Source organism: Haematobia irritans, chromosome 3 (assembly GCF_050003625.1).
Source record: "Haematobia irritans isolate KBUSLIRL chromosome 3, ASM5000362v1, whole genome shotgun sequence".
NCBI lineage: Eukaryota > Metazoa > Arthropoda > Insecta > Diptera > Muscidae > Haematobia > Haematobia irritans.
Genome location: NC_134399.1, coordinates 46,873,707 through 46,888,867, shown reverse-complemented (window position 1 = coordinate 46,888,867; position 15,161 = coordinate 46,873,707). Strand labels below are relative to the sequence as shown.

General features: G+C 34.3%; 1 protein-coding gene and 1 long non-coding RNA gene across 3 annotated transcripts in view; both read right to left on the bottom strand.

Moving 5' to 3' along the window:
* The window catches only part of Rbcn-3A (rabconnectin-3 alpha), a 668,488-nt gene extending 662,287 nt beyond the window's left edge, over positions 1-6,201 (bottom strand). Inside the window, exon 1 of the mRNA XM_075299033.1 lies at positions 6,002-6,201. Coding sequence (XP_075155148.1) covers positions 6,002-6,088 — 87 coding nt within the window. The 5' untranslated portion in view covers positions 6,089-6,201. The remainder of the gene's footprint in view (positions 1-6,001) is intronic.
* Positions 6,202-7,536: 1,335 nt separating this feature from the next.
* LOC142229779 (uncharacterized) lies at positions 7,537-9,296 on the bottom strand. 2 transcript variants are annotated; one of them, XR_012720488.1, is made up of 3 exons: positions 8,817-9,076; positions 8,126-8,759; positions 7,537-8,058 (listed from the first exon to the last, which is right to left on the bottom strand). It is a non-coding gene; the product is annotated as an uncharacterized LOC142229779 (long non-coding RNA). The 2 variants fall into 2 exon arrangements; XR_012720489.1 differs by lacking the exon at positions 7,537-8,058 and having other exon boundaries at positions 8,068-8,759; positions 8,817-9,296.
* Between the last annotated feature and the right edge of the window lie 5,865 nt (positions 9,297-15,161).

Sequence of the window (15,161 nt, the reverse complement as noted above, 5' to 3'; positions counted from 1 at the left end):
TTAAACAGGGAGTTCCCCAAGGTGGGGTGATATCTCCGGCACTGTTTAACCTCTACATGTCATCGATTCCACCCCCTCCTGACGGCGTCGAGATTGTATCATATGCGGATGACTGTACAATCTTGGCATCTGGGCCCAATGTTGATGACATTTGCGATCGGTTGAACATCTACGTAGCTAACCTTACCAGTTATTTCACTGCGAGAAACTTGAGGATATCCCCCACCAAATCCTCAGCCACACTATTTACTACATGGACGGCAGAAGTGCGCAGGCAGTTGAATATCAGAGTCGATGGAGTAATAATTCCGACCACAAATTACCCCAAGATTCTTGGGGCCACATTCGACAGCCTTTTTAGGTCATCTGCCCATGCCACTGCAATTTGTAATAAGCTCCGTGGTAGAAACAAGGTCCTCAAGTCACTTGCCGGCAGTACTTGGAGTGCGGACAAAGAAACCTTGCTAACTACTTATAAGGCAATTGGCCGGTCAGTGGTAAACTATGCAGCGCCAGTGTGGACACCGCAGACCAGTGATACGCAGTGGAATAACATACAAACCTGCCAGAACGCTGCTCTTAGAACTGCGACTGGGTGTCTCCGCAGCACACCCCTGGATCACCTTTATGTGGAGACAAAGATCATCCCTGTGCGAAGACACAACTACATGTTGTCAAAGCAGTATCTCCTGGGTTGTTATCGCAGTAATCATCCAAACCACCATCTTATGGATACACAACCACCACCCAGGAACGTAAGGGTTGATATACATAATCTAGAGCGCGAGATCCAGCGCTATAAAAGAGAGCCTCTAGATCAAGCAGCGTACCAGGCAGGTTTGAACAGGATTCATGAGGATACTGTAGCTGAAGCGGTGAGAAGCTACAAGGTTAATCCTGTTCTTGGAGTCCGACCACCGCCCATAGCACCGGAGGAAAGAGACCTCCCACGGCAGACTAGGGTAGTTTTGGCCCAATTAAGATCAGGCAAGTGCAGCCGCCTCAATTCCTACTTATCGGTGATTGATAGCAGCGTAGCTGACGTTTGTCCAATTTACAACCAAGGGCCACACGACAAGCGTCATCTTTTCTCTTGCCCAGCCAAACCAACCCGACTTACCACCAGATCACTCTGGACAAACCCCATCTTAGTCGCAGAGTTCCTTGATCTGCCAACAAGCTGATGTACCAAGCGTATAACATGAAATGGATGAGATCACAATAAACTGTTACAACAACAACAAGGGACTTCCTATTATAGCCGAGTCCGAACGGCGTTCCACATTGCAGTGAAACCACTTAGAGAAGCTTTGAAACACTCAGAAATGTCACCAGCATTACTGAGGTGGGATAATCCACCGCTGAAAAACTTTTTGGTGTTTGGTCGAAACTGGCGGGCATGCTTACCATTGTACCATGGTTGCTCCCTATAATGCATGTTGACATTTCGTGACTTTTTTCCTTGAAGAATTACCCACTTGTGATCTCGATGGCTGCACCGTTTACAGGTCGACTCTTAGGGCCGAACTCATGGTCATTGCCCAATTTGGTAACATCTATACAAACTGTCCACTAAGCCCTGCAGTTAGAAACGAAGAGGATGGCGGCGTCTTGTTGTGCAACCTTATTAGACGCTCTTAATAGCTATTTACAAGGGTCAATGCCAAACTAAGAGAACACGTCTGGCCACCCAGACAATTAACGAATTCTGTATGAAAATGGAAACTTTTTAAGAATGTTACTCTCAAATAAGTAACCACCTTAATAGAAATAAATAATCCGTTAATTCTATCTACTTGTTGTTTGAATATACTTACATAGTTCAATAACATATTGTGCTGCATATAAACACCCAAAATGGAGTATTCACAAATCACATTAAAATTATGTGAGGCAAAGAATTGCCTGAATGTTAAAATCTGCATTTTAAAAATATTGGTATTTAACATTACTGCCCTTAGAGAAAAATAAAAAAGGGATGAAGTTTTATACATCAGTTCAGTTCAACCAGTACGCTTCCCGAAGATAAATTTATAGATTCTACCTATGAAGACTAGATCAGATTCTGGATTTATAAGAACCAATTTTGTTTGAGTTTTAGAAAAATCATAAACATATCGTGTAAATGATGAAATAACGCCTTGATCTGAAATCTTAAATCTGTAGATTTTTTCCGCTATTATTTAAATGATTATGAGGAATAAAATCTGGAAATCGTACTTTCAGTTTCAAGCAATTTTCATGATCAGTGCTCCTGCCATACCCTGAAAGAAATGTTTTCTTTTCTGAGGAACGAAATTTTAGACAAGCAAAGTTTTCTTTTGACACAAATTTTAAATATAATCGTTTAATCGCTTATCAAAAATTCGGATTAATTTGCTCTAAACGAAAATACTTTATACGAAAGGGGAATTTCGTTTGTACAAAATTTCATTCCGGCCGGTAAATCGGTCTATATCAATACCTTACCAAATGGACCGGTAAAAATAAATGCGATACAGATTTTTGAGGGTCTAAAATACCAGTATATTTACATTTGTGGGTAAATCGGAAAAAAATATGGTTTTTAGAAGTCCAACGAGTTAAATCGGGAGATCGGTCTACGTGGGGGCTATACACACACCATATTCGGCTGACCTATTTGTGGTCAGCCCGATTCTAGAAATGAATTCGGGAGGTAGGTCTATATAGGGGCTATACCAAAATATGAACCAATACTCACCATTTTCGACACACCTCGTAATGGTCCTCAAATACCTCTAGAATTCCAATTTCAGACAAATTGGCAAAAAAACTGCGAATTCTAGAAGCCCATGAAGTAAAATCGGGAGATCAGTCTATATAGGGCCTATACCAAAGCATGGACCGAAACGGACCATTTTCGACACACTTCGTTATGGTTCAAGAACACCTCTAGATTTTCAATTTCAGGCAAATCGGATAGAAAATAGAGTTTCTAGACGCCAAAAAGCAAAATCGGGAGATCAGTCTATATTGGGGCAATACCAAAACATACACCAGATTTTCGGCACACATATTTTCGGTCATAAAATGGGTTATTAAATACAGTTTCCAGAAGCCCAAGAAATAAAATCGGGAGATCGATATATATGGGGGGCTATACCAAAACATGGATCGATACGGCCCATTTTCGACACACCTATTTATGGTTCTAAAATACCTCTAGATTTCCAATTTCAGGCAAATTGGAAAAAACTACGGTTTTTATAAGCCCAAGACCCGAAATCGGGAAGTCGGTTTATATGGGGACTACATCAAATCTTGGACCGATATAGCCCATCTTCGAACTTGACCTGCCTGCAAACAAAACAAAGCCCCCCTAGCTAAAAATTAATAGACTGAAGTTATAGATTCACTTAACCCTCTAATGCCCAATCCTGCCTTTAGGCGGGCTTCGTTATATGAGGAAGCCTTTAGTAAAACACATCTTAAGCCAACAAAAATGGGTAAAATAAAAAGAAAATTTCGTTAAAACTGTTCAAGAGGCTTTACAGCATATACTGAACTTTACCGTATAAATTTTTCTTGTGGCAAAAAAAAAATGGGGCATTAGAGGGTTAATATTTTATTTTATAAAAATGAATAAAATGTCAGACTTCAACATAACTAGACAATTAATTTATAATAAAGCAACTAATAGTTCCATAATTTTTCCCAGCAAAAAAAATGGAAGTTGTTCTAAAGACACAACTTTATGGTAAAAGCTCTTCCAAAAATATCCTCATTAAGATGTTAATTGTTTTAGCTATACAGGAAGTTTTTAAATTCAATTTCTACAACTTTTTTTCATATTTTTAATGGGTATTTTTTTAAATACGTTAATACGATAATTTTTGGAAATGTTCGAGGTCGAACGTTTCTGTGTAAGAATGCATTAAAAAAAATAACAATTTTTTATTTGGAAAAATATCACACAAATTTTTAATTCACCTTCAAAACACTGAATTCAGATCACACCCTAAAAAGTGATTCAAATTCAGTGCAACAGCTGTTGAAATGGTGGACATCCGTCCTAGGACAAGCCCATGTTAAAATCATAACTTCTGCGGCAATTTTCCACCACTTCCGGATCCAAATATAACATTTTCACTACTTTTTTGGTAACGCTTTTTTGCTAGATATATAAAAACAATGGAAAATCGTAAATAGGTTTTCAAATTGTGGGGGGGCTAAAATTTTTCTGGAGGGGTCTAAGCCCCCTCCCCAGAGGCCTTCCTACGCTTATGGCTGTGCGTGACGGAAATTTCACTCACGCACATTCACATTTTTGAACATTTTTGAAACTTTCGCGAAAAATCCCTATAGTGATACATTTTAAAAATTTTATTTGATAAAAATATATAATAATATAAACTGTTTACCAATTTAAAAAGCAGGTAAAAAACAATTGAATGTATACATTTTTTAAATCAAAATAATGTAAAGAATATCGTTTTATAAAGTAGAATAAATAAACGAAATAGAGTAAGTATATACATTATTCGCCACAAAAAGCCCAAAATTTCAATTCGTCTGCCGTTGCAATGTACAAATTGTAGGTGTTAAATTATGAGACACATAATCGCAGGAAAATTTAATTTTAGTTGCTAAATTAAAATAATTAGTTTTTAACTGTGTCAAATATTAATTTCAACAGAGGCAATTTAAAAGTAAAGGGTGGTTAAATTGTAAGGGCCGATGTTGAATGTGAACCACACTTAAACGCCAAGTTTTTCTCCGAATTTTATTTGACATTTCTCTATTTCAGACTTACTCAATTTGAACCATGGACGTCGTGAATGGGCAGAATGGTTCCAAGAAATGGCAACAGTGGATGATCAATTAACGAAGAAAATCATCTTCAGTGATGAGGCACATTGTCACCTCAGTGGATTTATTTATTTATTTTATTTATTTATTGAGTTTGAGTTTATGGGCTGGCGGCATCATCTGGCCGTATTTTTTCCAAACTGAGGCCGGTCAGGCAGTTACTGTGAACGGTGTTCGCTATCATGATAACTAACTTTTTATGGCCCGAATTGGAAGATGTGGACGATATGTGGTTTCAGCAGGACGGTGCCACTTGCCACACAGCTAACGAAACAATGGCTCTTTTGCGCAACAAATTCAATGGCCGTGTTATCTCACGTAATGGCGATGTCAATTGGCCGCCAATGTGATTTGACACCGTTGGACTTTTTTCTTTGGGGTTATTTGAAAGAAAAAGTGTACGTCGATAAGCCAGCAACAATTAAAGAGCTAAAGGATGAAGAATCACGCGTGTCACGAGAATTTCGAGTCACGCACACACCTCTAGCAAATACGTCTAATTTCCACTTCAAGTCGATTTCAACTGTCATTTGCCCTTTATAGAAGGGATTTCATATCTTCTTTTAGTAGATTTAGATCCTAATGTGAATGGACAATTAGGAATGTTTTCATATTGGGTATGAATAATGTATTTAGTAAAAATTTTGTTTTGATTTTTTGGACCACCGACAATTTGTATTTTTTTCATTAATTTTGGGTTCAGGCGAAACCTAACCAACGCGTGGGGTTGACCTTCGATCGGGGGTTGAGACTTTCTCGTACGAACAATGCCCAATGTGGGCTAATGCGAACCAATAATGTAATGTAATTCGTAATTGGTCGAAATTAGCCTTAATATGAGTACAACATTAATATGGGTATCACATTATACGGGAAAGGGTAACAATTTAAAAGGGCCCTCCGGTGCACTGTTGTACTGTTGTACTATACTGTTATAACTATATCGTTAGTCATATGTCACGGAATTCTTAGATTATATGGTTGTGGCAATAAATAACTAATATACACAATCAATATATTCCTTTGCATTGATTATAAATTAAACTTATAAATTCATGGTGAAACTTCGCAAAAATAGGTTTGAAATCGGTAGTAAATGAATAGAATTCAATTTGTTTATTAGCAAATGCAAATATTCTTACGGTAAATGCATAAATGCAAATATTCTTACGGTAAATGGTATTCCTTCAACGGATCCAATGGCAAAACATCGGTCACCAGCGTTGCAGGCGCCACTTAATATCTGATGACAATTCATTACTAGTTCATCACTATTATTCACAACGGTGACTGGTGATTGCAAAACGACAGTTTAATTTGTAGTTGAAAATTTTCTATATTTTATGCCTGACTTTTACACAATCTAAAAACAGGGTTGTCGTTCCAAGAAAATTTATCAATAGAGCGCGTTACCAACCAATAAAAAGTGTTGGTGTATGACCTAAATCGTAAAGTACATTGTGCACTGTACAGACTATACCCAATAAACACAAACGTTTGAAAAATGCTAAATTTCATGGCTTTTTCAAACATTTTTTCAAAGGATTAGGGTAAGATTCAAGTTGAGAAATTGTTGAGAAAATCGCGTTCTCAACAAAAAAAAAAACAGACATTACCCTCAAAACTGAAATTCAACACATTAGCAATAATAGGGCTGTTTTTCTTTTAGCACTGGATATGCTAAGCCGTTAAGGACTAAAAGAAAACAGAGTACTCGTTTATCCAGGGCATCTCCAAAAATATGCAACACTGTCATCAGCTGTTTAAAAACAACCACAGAAAAGAAGTGAAATCTTGCATTTTTAATGTATGAAATGCTCCAATTAGTAATAAATATTTACTGCTGCGATTATTTATGATACCCCTGCCAATATTTTTTGAATTTGGGGGCGCTTCTGAGAATCCCCACTACGTCGAAAACAGTCGTATACGATATCCAAAACTCCTCGGAAAAGCGCCGTCACTATTGAGAAGTTGTACCACGCCAAGTTACTACAAAAAAGTATCGCATGAGTGCAATTATTAGGAGCCCTTCTGGATACATTTAGAAGGACGCCAATAAGAGCCCCTTCAAACAATCAGACCAAGTGCATTTTAAGATAGTTGTAAAAGAATCATTGTGGTCAAGTAAAACACGATTGTTTAGATGTTTATTAATTTTATGAAACATTTATAAATTCTCATAAATAAAGGGTGATTTGATAAGAGCTTGATAACTTTTTTTTTAAAAAAAACGCCTAAACGTTAGATTGGTCCATGACATTTACTTTTTGAAGATAATTTCATTTAAATGTTGACCGCGGCTGCGTCTTAGGTGGTCCATTCGGAAAGTCCAATTTTGGGCAACTTTTTCGAGCATTTCGGCCGGAATAGCCCGAATTTCTTCGGAAATGTTGTCTTCCAAAGCTGGAATAGTTGCTGGCTTATTTCTGTAGACTTTAGACTTGACGTAGCCCCACAAAAAATAGTCTAAAGGCGTCAAATCGCATGATCTTGGTGGCCAACTTACCGGTCCATTTCTTGAGATGAATTGTTCTCCGAAGTTTTCCCTCAAAATGGCCATAGAATCGCGAGCTGTGTGGCATGTAGCGCCATCTTGTTGAAACCACATGTCAACCAAGTTCAGTTCTTCCATTTTTGGCAACAAAAAGTTTGTTAGCATCGAACGATAGCGATCGCCATTCACCGTAACGTTGCGTCCAACAGCATCTTTGAAAAAATACGGTCCAATGATTCCACCAGCGTACAAACCACACCAAACAGTGCATTTTTCGGGATGCATGGGCAGTTCTTGAACGGCTTCTGGTTGCTCTTCACTCCAAATGCGGCAATTTTGCTTATTTAATTGTTTGCTCACTTGGTCGATTATGTAGACCATAAATCGGACGTAAAGCGCGAAACACATTTCGAACCGAACACTGATTTTGGTAATAAAATTCAATGATTTGCAAGCGTTGCTCGTTAGTAAGTCTATTCATGATGAAATGTCAAAGCATACTGAGCATCTTTCTCTTTGACACCATGTCTGAAATCCCACGTGATCTGTCAAATACTAATGCATGAAAATCCTAACCTCAAAAGAATCACCCTTTATAACATTTATACGACTATCACATCACATTTAACACATTTTTATGCATTAATAAGAGATTGATGTTGAGTTACAAGTTGTAATTTAAATGTAGCGTCTATCAGCCAGTACATTTATTCCCAATGGAGGCAGCGTGTCTGGAAAAATATTTGAAAAACTATCACTTTATTCCATTTGGAAAGTCAAAAATTGTTCACCATATACCTCTCACAATTTTAAGCGTAATATCTATGTTTTCAGAACTTTATTTTCGTTTTTATTTAAATAAAATATAACAAGCTGGTTGCGCTTGGCGTTTCACAAAAAATAAAATTGCTCTTCTAACAGTAGTGATGGCAAAATACTTTCATGTACATTTTGTACTTTTTGATATGCTTCCCACATCACAGTTCGCGATGGTTGTGGTGACATTTACGAGTCTGTGGTAGCGATGAGGATGAAATGGAACGTTGAAATGCTGGCAGGGACTGTATCACTTTGAATTTCATGTTTTTCGATCAAATAGTCACAATAAATTGCTATTGTGAATCGAAGAAGCGTCACTTTATCCAAATACAATCTGGCAATATCGGTGCGACTTGCACTGATGAGATGTTCTGGATAGAACACCAGTGCAACAATGTTCTGGATAGCCCATACAAATGTTGCATCCAGTGCAAAAAGAAAACAGTGTTATCCTCAAATTGAAATGCATCGCTACTCAATAATTTGTCAAACAATTTTCGATGCGAGTCAAATTCTAATTTAACTCAGGGCTGTTTACAAGTAGCGAGTTACATGTTGCTGCGTCTATCAACCAGTGTTTTTATTCCATGGAGGCAGCGTGTCTGTAAAATATCTGAAAAACAATCACTTTATTCCATTTGGAAAATCACCAAATTGTTCACCAATATACCTTTCACAATTTTAAGCGTATAATCTATGTTTTCAGAACTTTATTTTCGTTTTTATTTAATTAAAATATAACAAGCTGGTTACGCTTGGCGTTTCACAAAAAAATGGCTTTTTTAACAGTAGGGATGGCAAATTACTTGCATGTACTTTTTGATGTACCTTTTCATGATGGTTGAAGTGACATTTACGAGTCTGTGGTAACGATGAGGTTGAAATGGAACTTTGAAATGCTGGCAGGGAATTTGTATGAATGACATCCCCACTTCAGTCGTAGCCAAAACTCTATAAATTTTGTATAATTTATTCATTTTCATCAAAATAAAATATATAATAGTACACTACACTACATAATACACTACAATACCAATTGATAAATAATAATCTTATTAAACATATCAACAAATAAGAACAAAAAAAAAACAACAAAACTTTAAATATCTTAAACATTATTAGTAAACACTTTTGCATTGATAATTCGATTTCCTTCCTTTTTGGTGTCATAAAACAGCATTAAAATTTATTAACATGCGGGCAATTTGAAATTAGGAACGTACTGGACCGCGTGTTAGAATTGATTTCCAGCAGAAGGAATTCACAAAATATCCATTTTAAACTGATAATAGCATATGAATTAAACTGACGATGTGATGCACATTTTCATCCAGAAATTGTTGATTTCAACAATTTGTTGTTTTTAACAATTTTAATTGGTTGCACTCGTAATGTTTCTGGAAACTTTTTCTTGTCGATAGGCCACTCATTTTTCATTGGTCAGCTTCTTAATGTTTGCAAGAATGTAGCATCCAAAGATTTTAGTTTTCTGCAAATAGATTTAAATTTAGTGACTTCTCTAAAGTGTTGATTTAATTTTCCTTATTGACGTATTATAAACTATTTGAAGCAGTTCTAGTTAATTGTCCACCATTTTTTCATCGGTCAGCTTTTTAATGTTTTCAAGAACGTAGAATCCATAATTTTAGTTTTCTGGGCAAATAGGAAGTAATTCGCAAACAATTTGAAGATGTATTGAAGATGAGCTATTTCAAGTCAAGTTGGATTTATGTTGAAAATTATATTTACCCTCAAACTGAAAAGTTGTTGCATTTGAAAAACGCTCATCCTGTGTTTATTGGGACTGGCTAAAAGACGCTGCTACATGTAACTTGCTACATGTAACTCAACTTCATTCTTTTATTAATGAAAAAAGTTATGTTAAATGAAATGTGGTAGTCGTATAACAGCCTATTTCTGATATCCGAACGAAAGCAATTGCGAACGAACGGTAGGGTTTCTCCAACTTCCTTTAGTTCGTTCGCAAGGCTTACGTTACTGTGAAATGCTAGCACTACCAGATTTCAATTTTTTCAATTTCCTAAAAAAGGCCCATACATTTTAAAAATTATTTTCCATAAAATTCAATCTGGCATCGCCGTTTATTTGGCAAACTTTTCCCGCATCTGATATTTGGTTTAGCTCAATCCCAATAAACACAGGATGAGCGTTTTTCAAATGCAACAACTTTTCAGTTTGAGGGTAAATATAATTTTCAACATAAATTCAACTTGACTTGAAATAGCTCATCTTCAAATTGTTTGCGAATTACTTCCAATTTGCCAAAATGTTGACGAAATCTTTGAAAAGGTGTTGAAGAAAATATGAGAAAAATTTGACAAAACACTACCCTAAAATGCAACGAAAAAACCATGTGGTTTTCAATACTTATTTGTGCAACGAAGTTCGTTGCAAGAAATAAAAAAATGGAAAATTTTAGACAAATAACCAAATAGTTTATAAAAATTGGTAAGTGAAAATAAAAAGTGAAATAAAACTTTAAGGAAGTCACGAAATGTATATTTCTTTGCAGAAAACTGAAATTATGGATTCTACGTTCTTGAAAACGTTAAAAAGCTGGCCGATGAAAAAATGGTGGACAATTAACTGGAACTGCTTCAAATAGTTTATAATAATTGGTACGTCAATTTGAAAAATTAAATCAACACTTTAGAGAAGTCACTAAATTTAAATCTCTTTGCAGAAAACTAAAATCTTTGGATGCTACATTCTTGCAAACATTAAGAAGCTGACCAATGAAAAATGAGTGGCTTATCGACAAGAAAAAGTTTCCAGAAACATTATAAGTGCAACCAATTAAAATTGTTAAAAACAACAAATTGTTGAAATCAACAACTTCTGGATGAAAATGTGCATCATATCGTCAGTTTAATTCATATGCTATTATCAGTTTAAAATGGATATTTTGTGAATTCCTTCTGCTGGAAATCAATTCTAACACGCGGTCCAGTACGTTCCTAATTTCAAATTACCCGCATATTAATAAATTTTAATGCTGTTTCATGACACCAAAAGGAAGGAAAACGAATTATCAATGCAAAAGTGTTTACTAATAATGTTTAAGATATTTAAAGGTTTGTTGTTTTTTTTTTTTTTTTTGTTCTTATTTGTTGATATGTTTAATAAGATTATTATTTATCAATTGGTATTGTAGTATTATGTAGTGTAGTGTATTATTATATATTTTATTTTGATAAAAATGAATAAATTATACAAAATTCATAGAATTTTGGCTTTGACTTTCAATTTGAAGTGGGGATATCATTCATACAAATTTAGGTTGAAAAGTATATGCAACGATGTTAATTTTGAATTTGACTCGCATCGAAAATTGTTTGACAAATTATTGAGTAGCGATGCATTTCAATTTGAGGATAACACTTGAGATATATTGCTAATGTGTTGAATTTCACTGTTGAGGGTAATGTCTGTTTTTTGTTGAGAACGCGATTTTCTCAACAATTTGTTAACTTGAATATTACCCTAATCCTTTGAAAACATGTTTGAAAAATTGTTGAAATTTAGCATTTTTCAAACGTTTGTGTTTATTGGGAATAATTCTTTTAACAAATTAGCGCGCGTAGATATATAAGGATTTGTATATCCATATTTCTGCATTAATTGCAGTTCAGTTATCCTTTTTATGAGTGTTTCATTCGAAATGTATGTGTTTGTTCGTGTTAGACTTTCTCTTAAACGGTCTCTATGGCGGTTATAAAGAAAAAATAGATCGATATAAATCACCTTTATCACATATTTGCATTAAAAGCTTTAATAAATTTATCAATTATTAAGTTTTTCCTTATTTATGAATGCCTTTTTCCACAAAACGAAAGGTTTTTACCATGTGAGTGGTTTTGACATTTCAGTTCGACAAAATGCGAACGAATCGAGTTAGAGAAACCCAATTTTAGAGGTTACGTTACGTCTTCGTTCGCATTGACTTTCGTTTCGATTTTCGTTTAGACACCCCTTAGAGAAACCAAAATCAGCTGTTTTTCGTTTTGTATGCGAACGAAGACTACACCCAGAAAAAAGTGACCCCTTCTTTAAGTTAAAATGAACTCCTGGTGAAGAAAATTGAACTTCGTATAGCGCCAAAGACATTTTTATTTGTTTGAACGTTGTGATTTTCGTAGAAATTAGGTAGAATGCATTCCATATATTAGTTAAAATTTTCCTATATTTATGTACCACTATACTACAGAATGAAAAAAATTAACTGGATTGAATTCATACATGGAATGATTTTATTGAACTTTTTTCACTCATTTGGACAAATCTTACATATTTGTGGTAAACCTTTTACTTCAAAATTAGAACTGCTTACCTTCGTTTTTAAATACAGTTTTATTTTTTTATATGGACATTTTTTCTTCAATAAAAGACATGCTTTATTAATATGTTAAATATATTTATTAAGAATTAACAGCATCGACTGGCCTTGAAATATTAGTTTATTATTCCACTATTTCCAATGTCCATGTAAAGTTACCAACTGTAAAACGTAATGATTTTCTTCTTCTTGTTCCTTTCACTTTTAATAAGATGCTGCGTAACGAGTTTGTCCTCCTTTTAAAATTTCAATACCTACAAATATAACAAATCATAAACCATGTATTTTTCACAAAAGGTTAGCGTCACTGTATGAATGTTACCTGATAATTGAAGATTCCAAAACGAAGACGAATGGAGGGGTTGTTCTATATTGATAGACTTATTGTTTGTTATTTATGTTCAATAATTTTTCTCACTAATTTAAAATAACAAATATTTTATTTGTTATTTATTATATTATTTTACTATATTATTTTATAACAATCTCTCCGTATACCATAACAACGCGATTCCAACTAAAAAACAACTCACGCGCAAACATATCGGTTGCATCGATGACAGGTATCGATTACAGGTAGGTAAAAGAAATATAGGAAAATTTCCTACATTCTAACCAGTGTGTTTCCTTAAGTTTTGAAAGTATTGAATACTTCTTAGTACGAATGAACTAAAATATTTTTCTATGTCAAGTGTTATTCGTATGTATGATAAGCTTTCTACACGCTCACAAAAAATCGCTTCTGTAACATATACTCCCAAACATATTTTGCTTCAAGCATATACATTTTTGGGTATTGCCCAAACATTTATATGTTTGATCTCTTCCAATATATAATATGTTTGAAAGCATATTGGTCTAAAAAAATATATGTTTGGGTAGTCAATTTCCAAACATTTTGTATTTTTGCATCCAAATTCAATAATGTTGTCTTCCAAAAAACAATATGTTATTATGTGACCATATAATATGTTTGGAAGTATTTTGCACCCAAAAATATTATATGCTTAAAAAAATTCTCCCAAACAATATTGTGCTCAAAATTTTATTTATTTATTTATATATTTACAATCATAATGAATTATGAAAATAAACAGGTAATATAGGTGCTAACAACATAGGTTTTCGACCTGAATGCTCAAAATTTTGTTTCTGCCCAATTGTATATTCCCCCACATCTTTCTCACTTCCACGAGATTTTTTAGTTCTTAGCACCTTTTTCTGTAATACAAACATTGTAGAATAAATTATTCAATTTTATGATTTTTTTTTTTTTATTTTACCTTTTGCCGGACGGGGATTCGAACAGCGGACCACACAGTTTGTAAGGATCAAAGAAGTAGCTGATCAATTGCCCAAGGAAAAATAAAATGTTAATTTTGTAATAACAAGCAACAACCACCAACTTAATTCAAAATCGCTCCCTGTTAAATAGCGCTCCAAGCTACTAAACACATATATGTTTATAGGCTATTTCTAAATTAATATATGTTTGCATCCAAGCATATTATATTTACAAACATTTTATGTCCCAAACATAATATGTTCTAACATATTAACATATATGTCCCAAACATGTTATGCTAGTTTATGAACATTATATGCTTGCACTCAAAAATATTGTGTTTAAAAATTTGTGTTCCAAACATATAATGTTTATAGCCAAACATATGAAAAACAGTCTTTTTCAACCGTGTATAATAAAGGATGTCAGTGTTATCGTTTTATAAGAAATTTTACTAAATTTGAGGAAAGTTGGTTTTAGTTCGGGTTTTGTTTATTTTTACGAATGCTTTGTTATCAGTGAATAAAATTTTCTTCTTCAGTAGTAAATTCTTATACCCAGCGAAGAAAACAGTATCAGTAAAATTCCATGCCTTATTCTAGTTAATGAACTATTCCTAACTGCTTTCAATTTAGGATTTTTTACTGAAACAAGTAAATTTTATTATTTCACACACAAATTTAACTTAATGGAAATAAAATGGCTAAACTAAATTGATGAACATTTTTTCCTTTAGTTTCGAAGGCACTTTTTTCTGGGTGTAGAATTCGGATAGCAGAAATAGGTTGTAAATGTTATATTTATGAGAATTTATAAATTTTTAATCAAATTAATAAACATCTAAACAATCGTATTTTACTTGACCACAATGATTCTTTTACAACTATCTTAAAATGCACTTTTTCTGATAGTTTGAAGGGGCTCTTATTGACGTCGTTCTAAATTTATTAAAAAGGCACCTAATAATTGCACTCATGCGATACTTTTTTGTAATAACTTGGCGTGGTACAACTTCTCAATATTGACGGCGCTTCTCCGACGAGTTTTGCATGTCGTATACGATTTTTTTCGACGTGGTGGGGATTTTCAGTAGTGCCGTCAAATTCAAAAAATGTTGGCAGGGATTTTGCCAGCCCGAACACTTGAGATTTGTAAAGAGATTTTGGTTCTAAATAGCGCGATTTCGTGTCTAGTGCGAATGTAATATGACGGCGCTTCTGAGAATCACCACCACGTCGAAAACAATCGTATACGATATTCAAAATACGTCGAAAAATCGCCGTCACTATTGAGAAGTTGTACCGCGCCAATTTACAACAAATAAGCATAACACGAGTGCAATTAGTAGGTGTCTTTTTAGATAAATTTAAAAC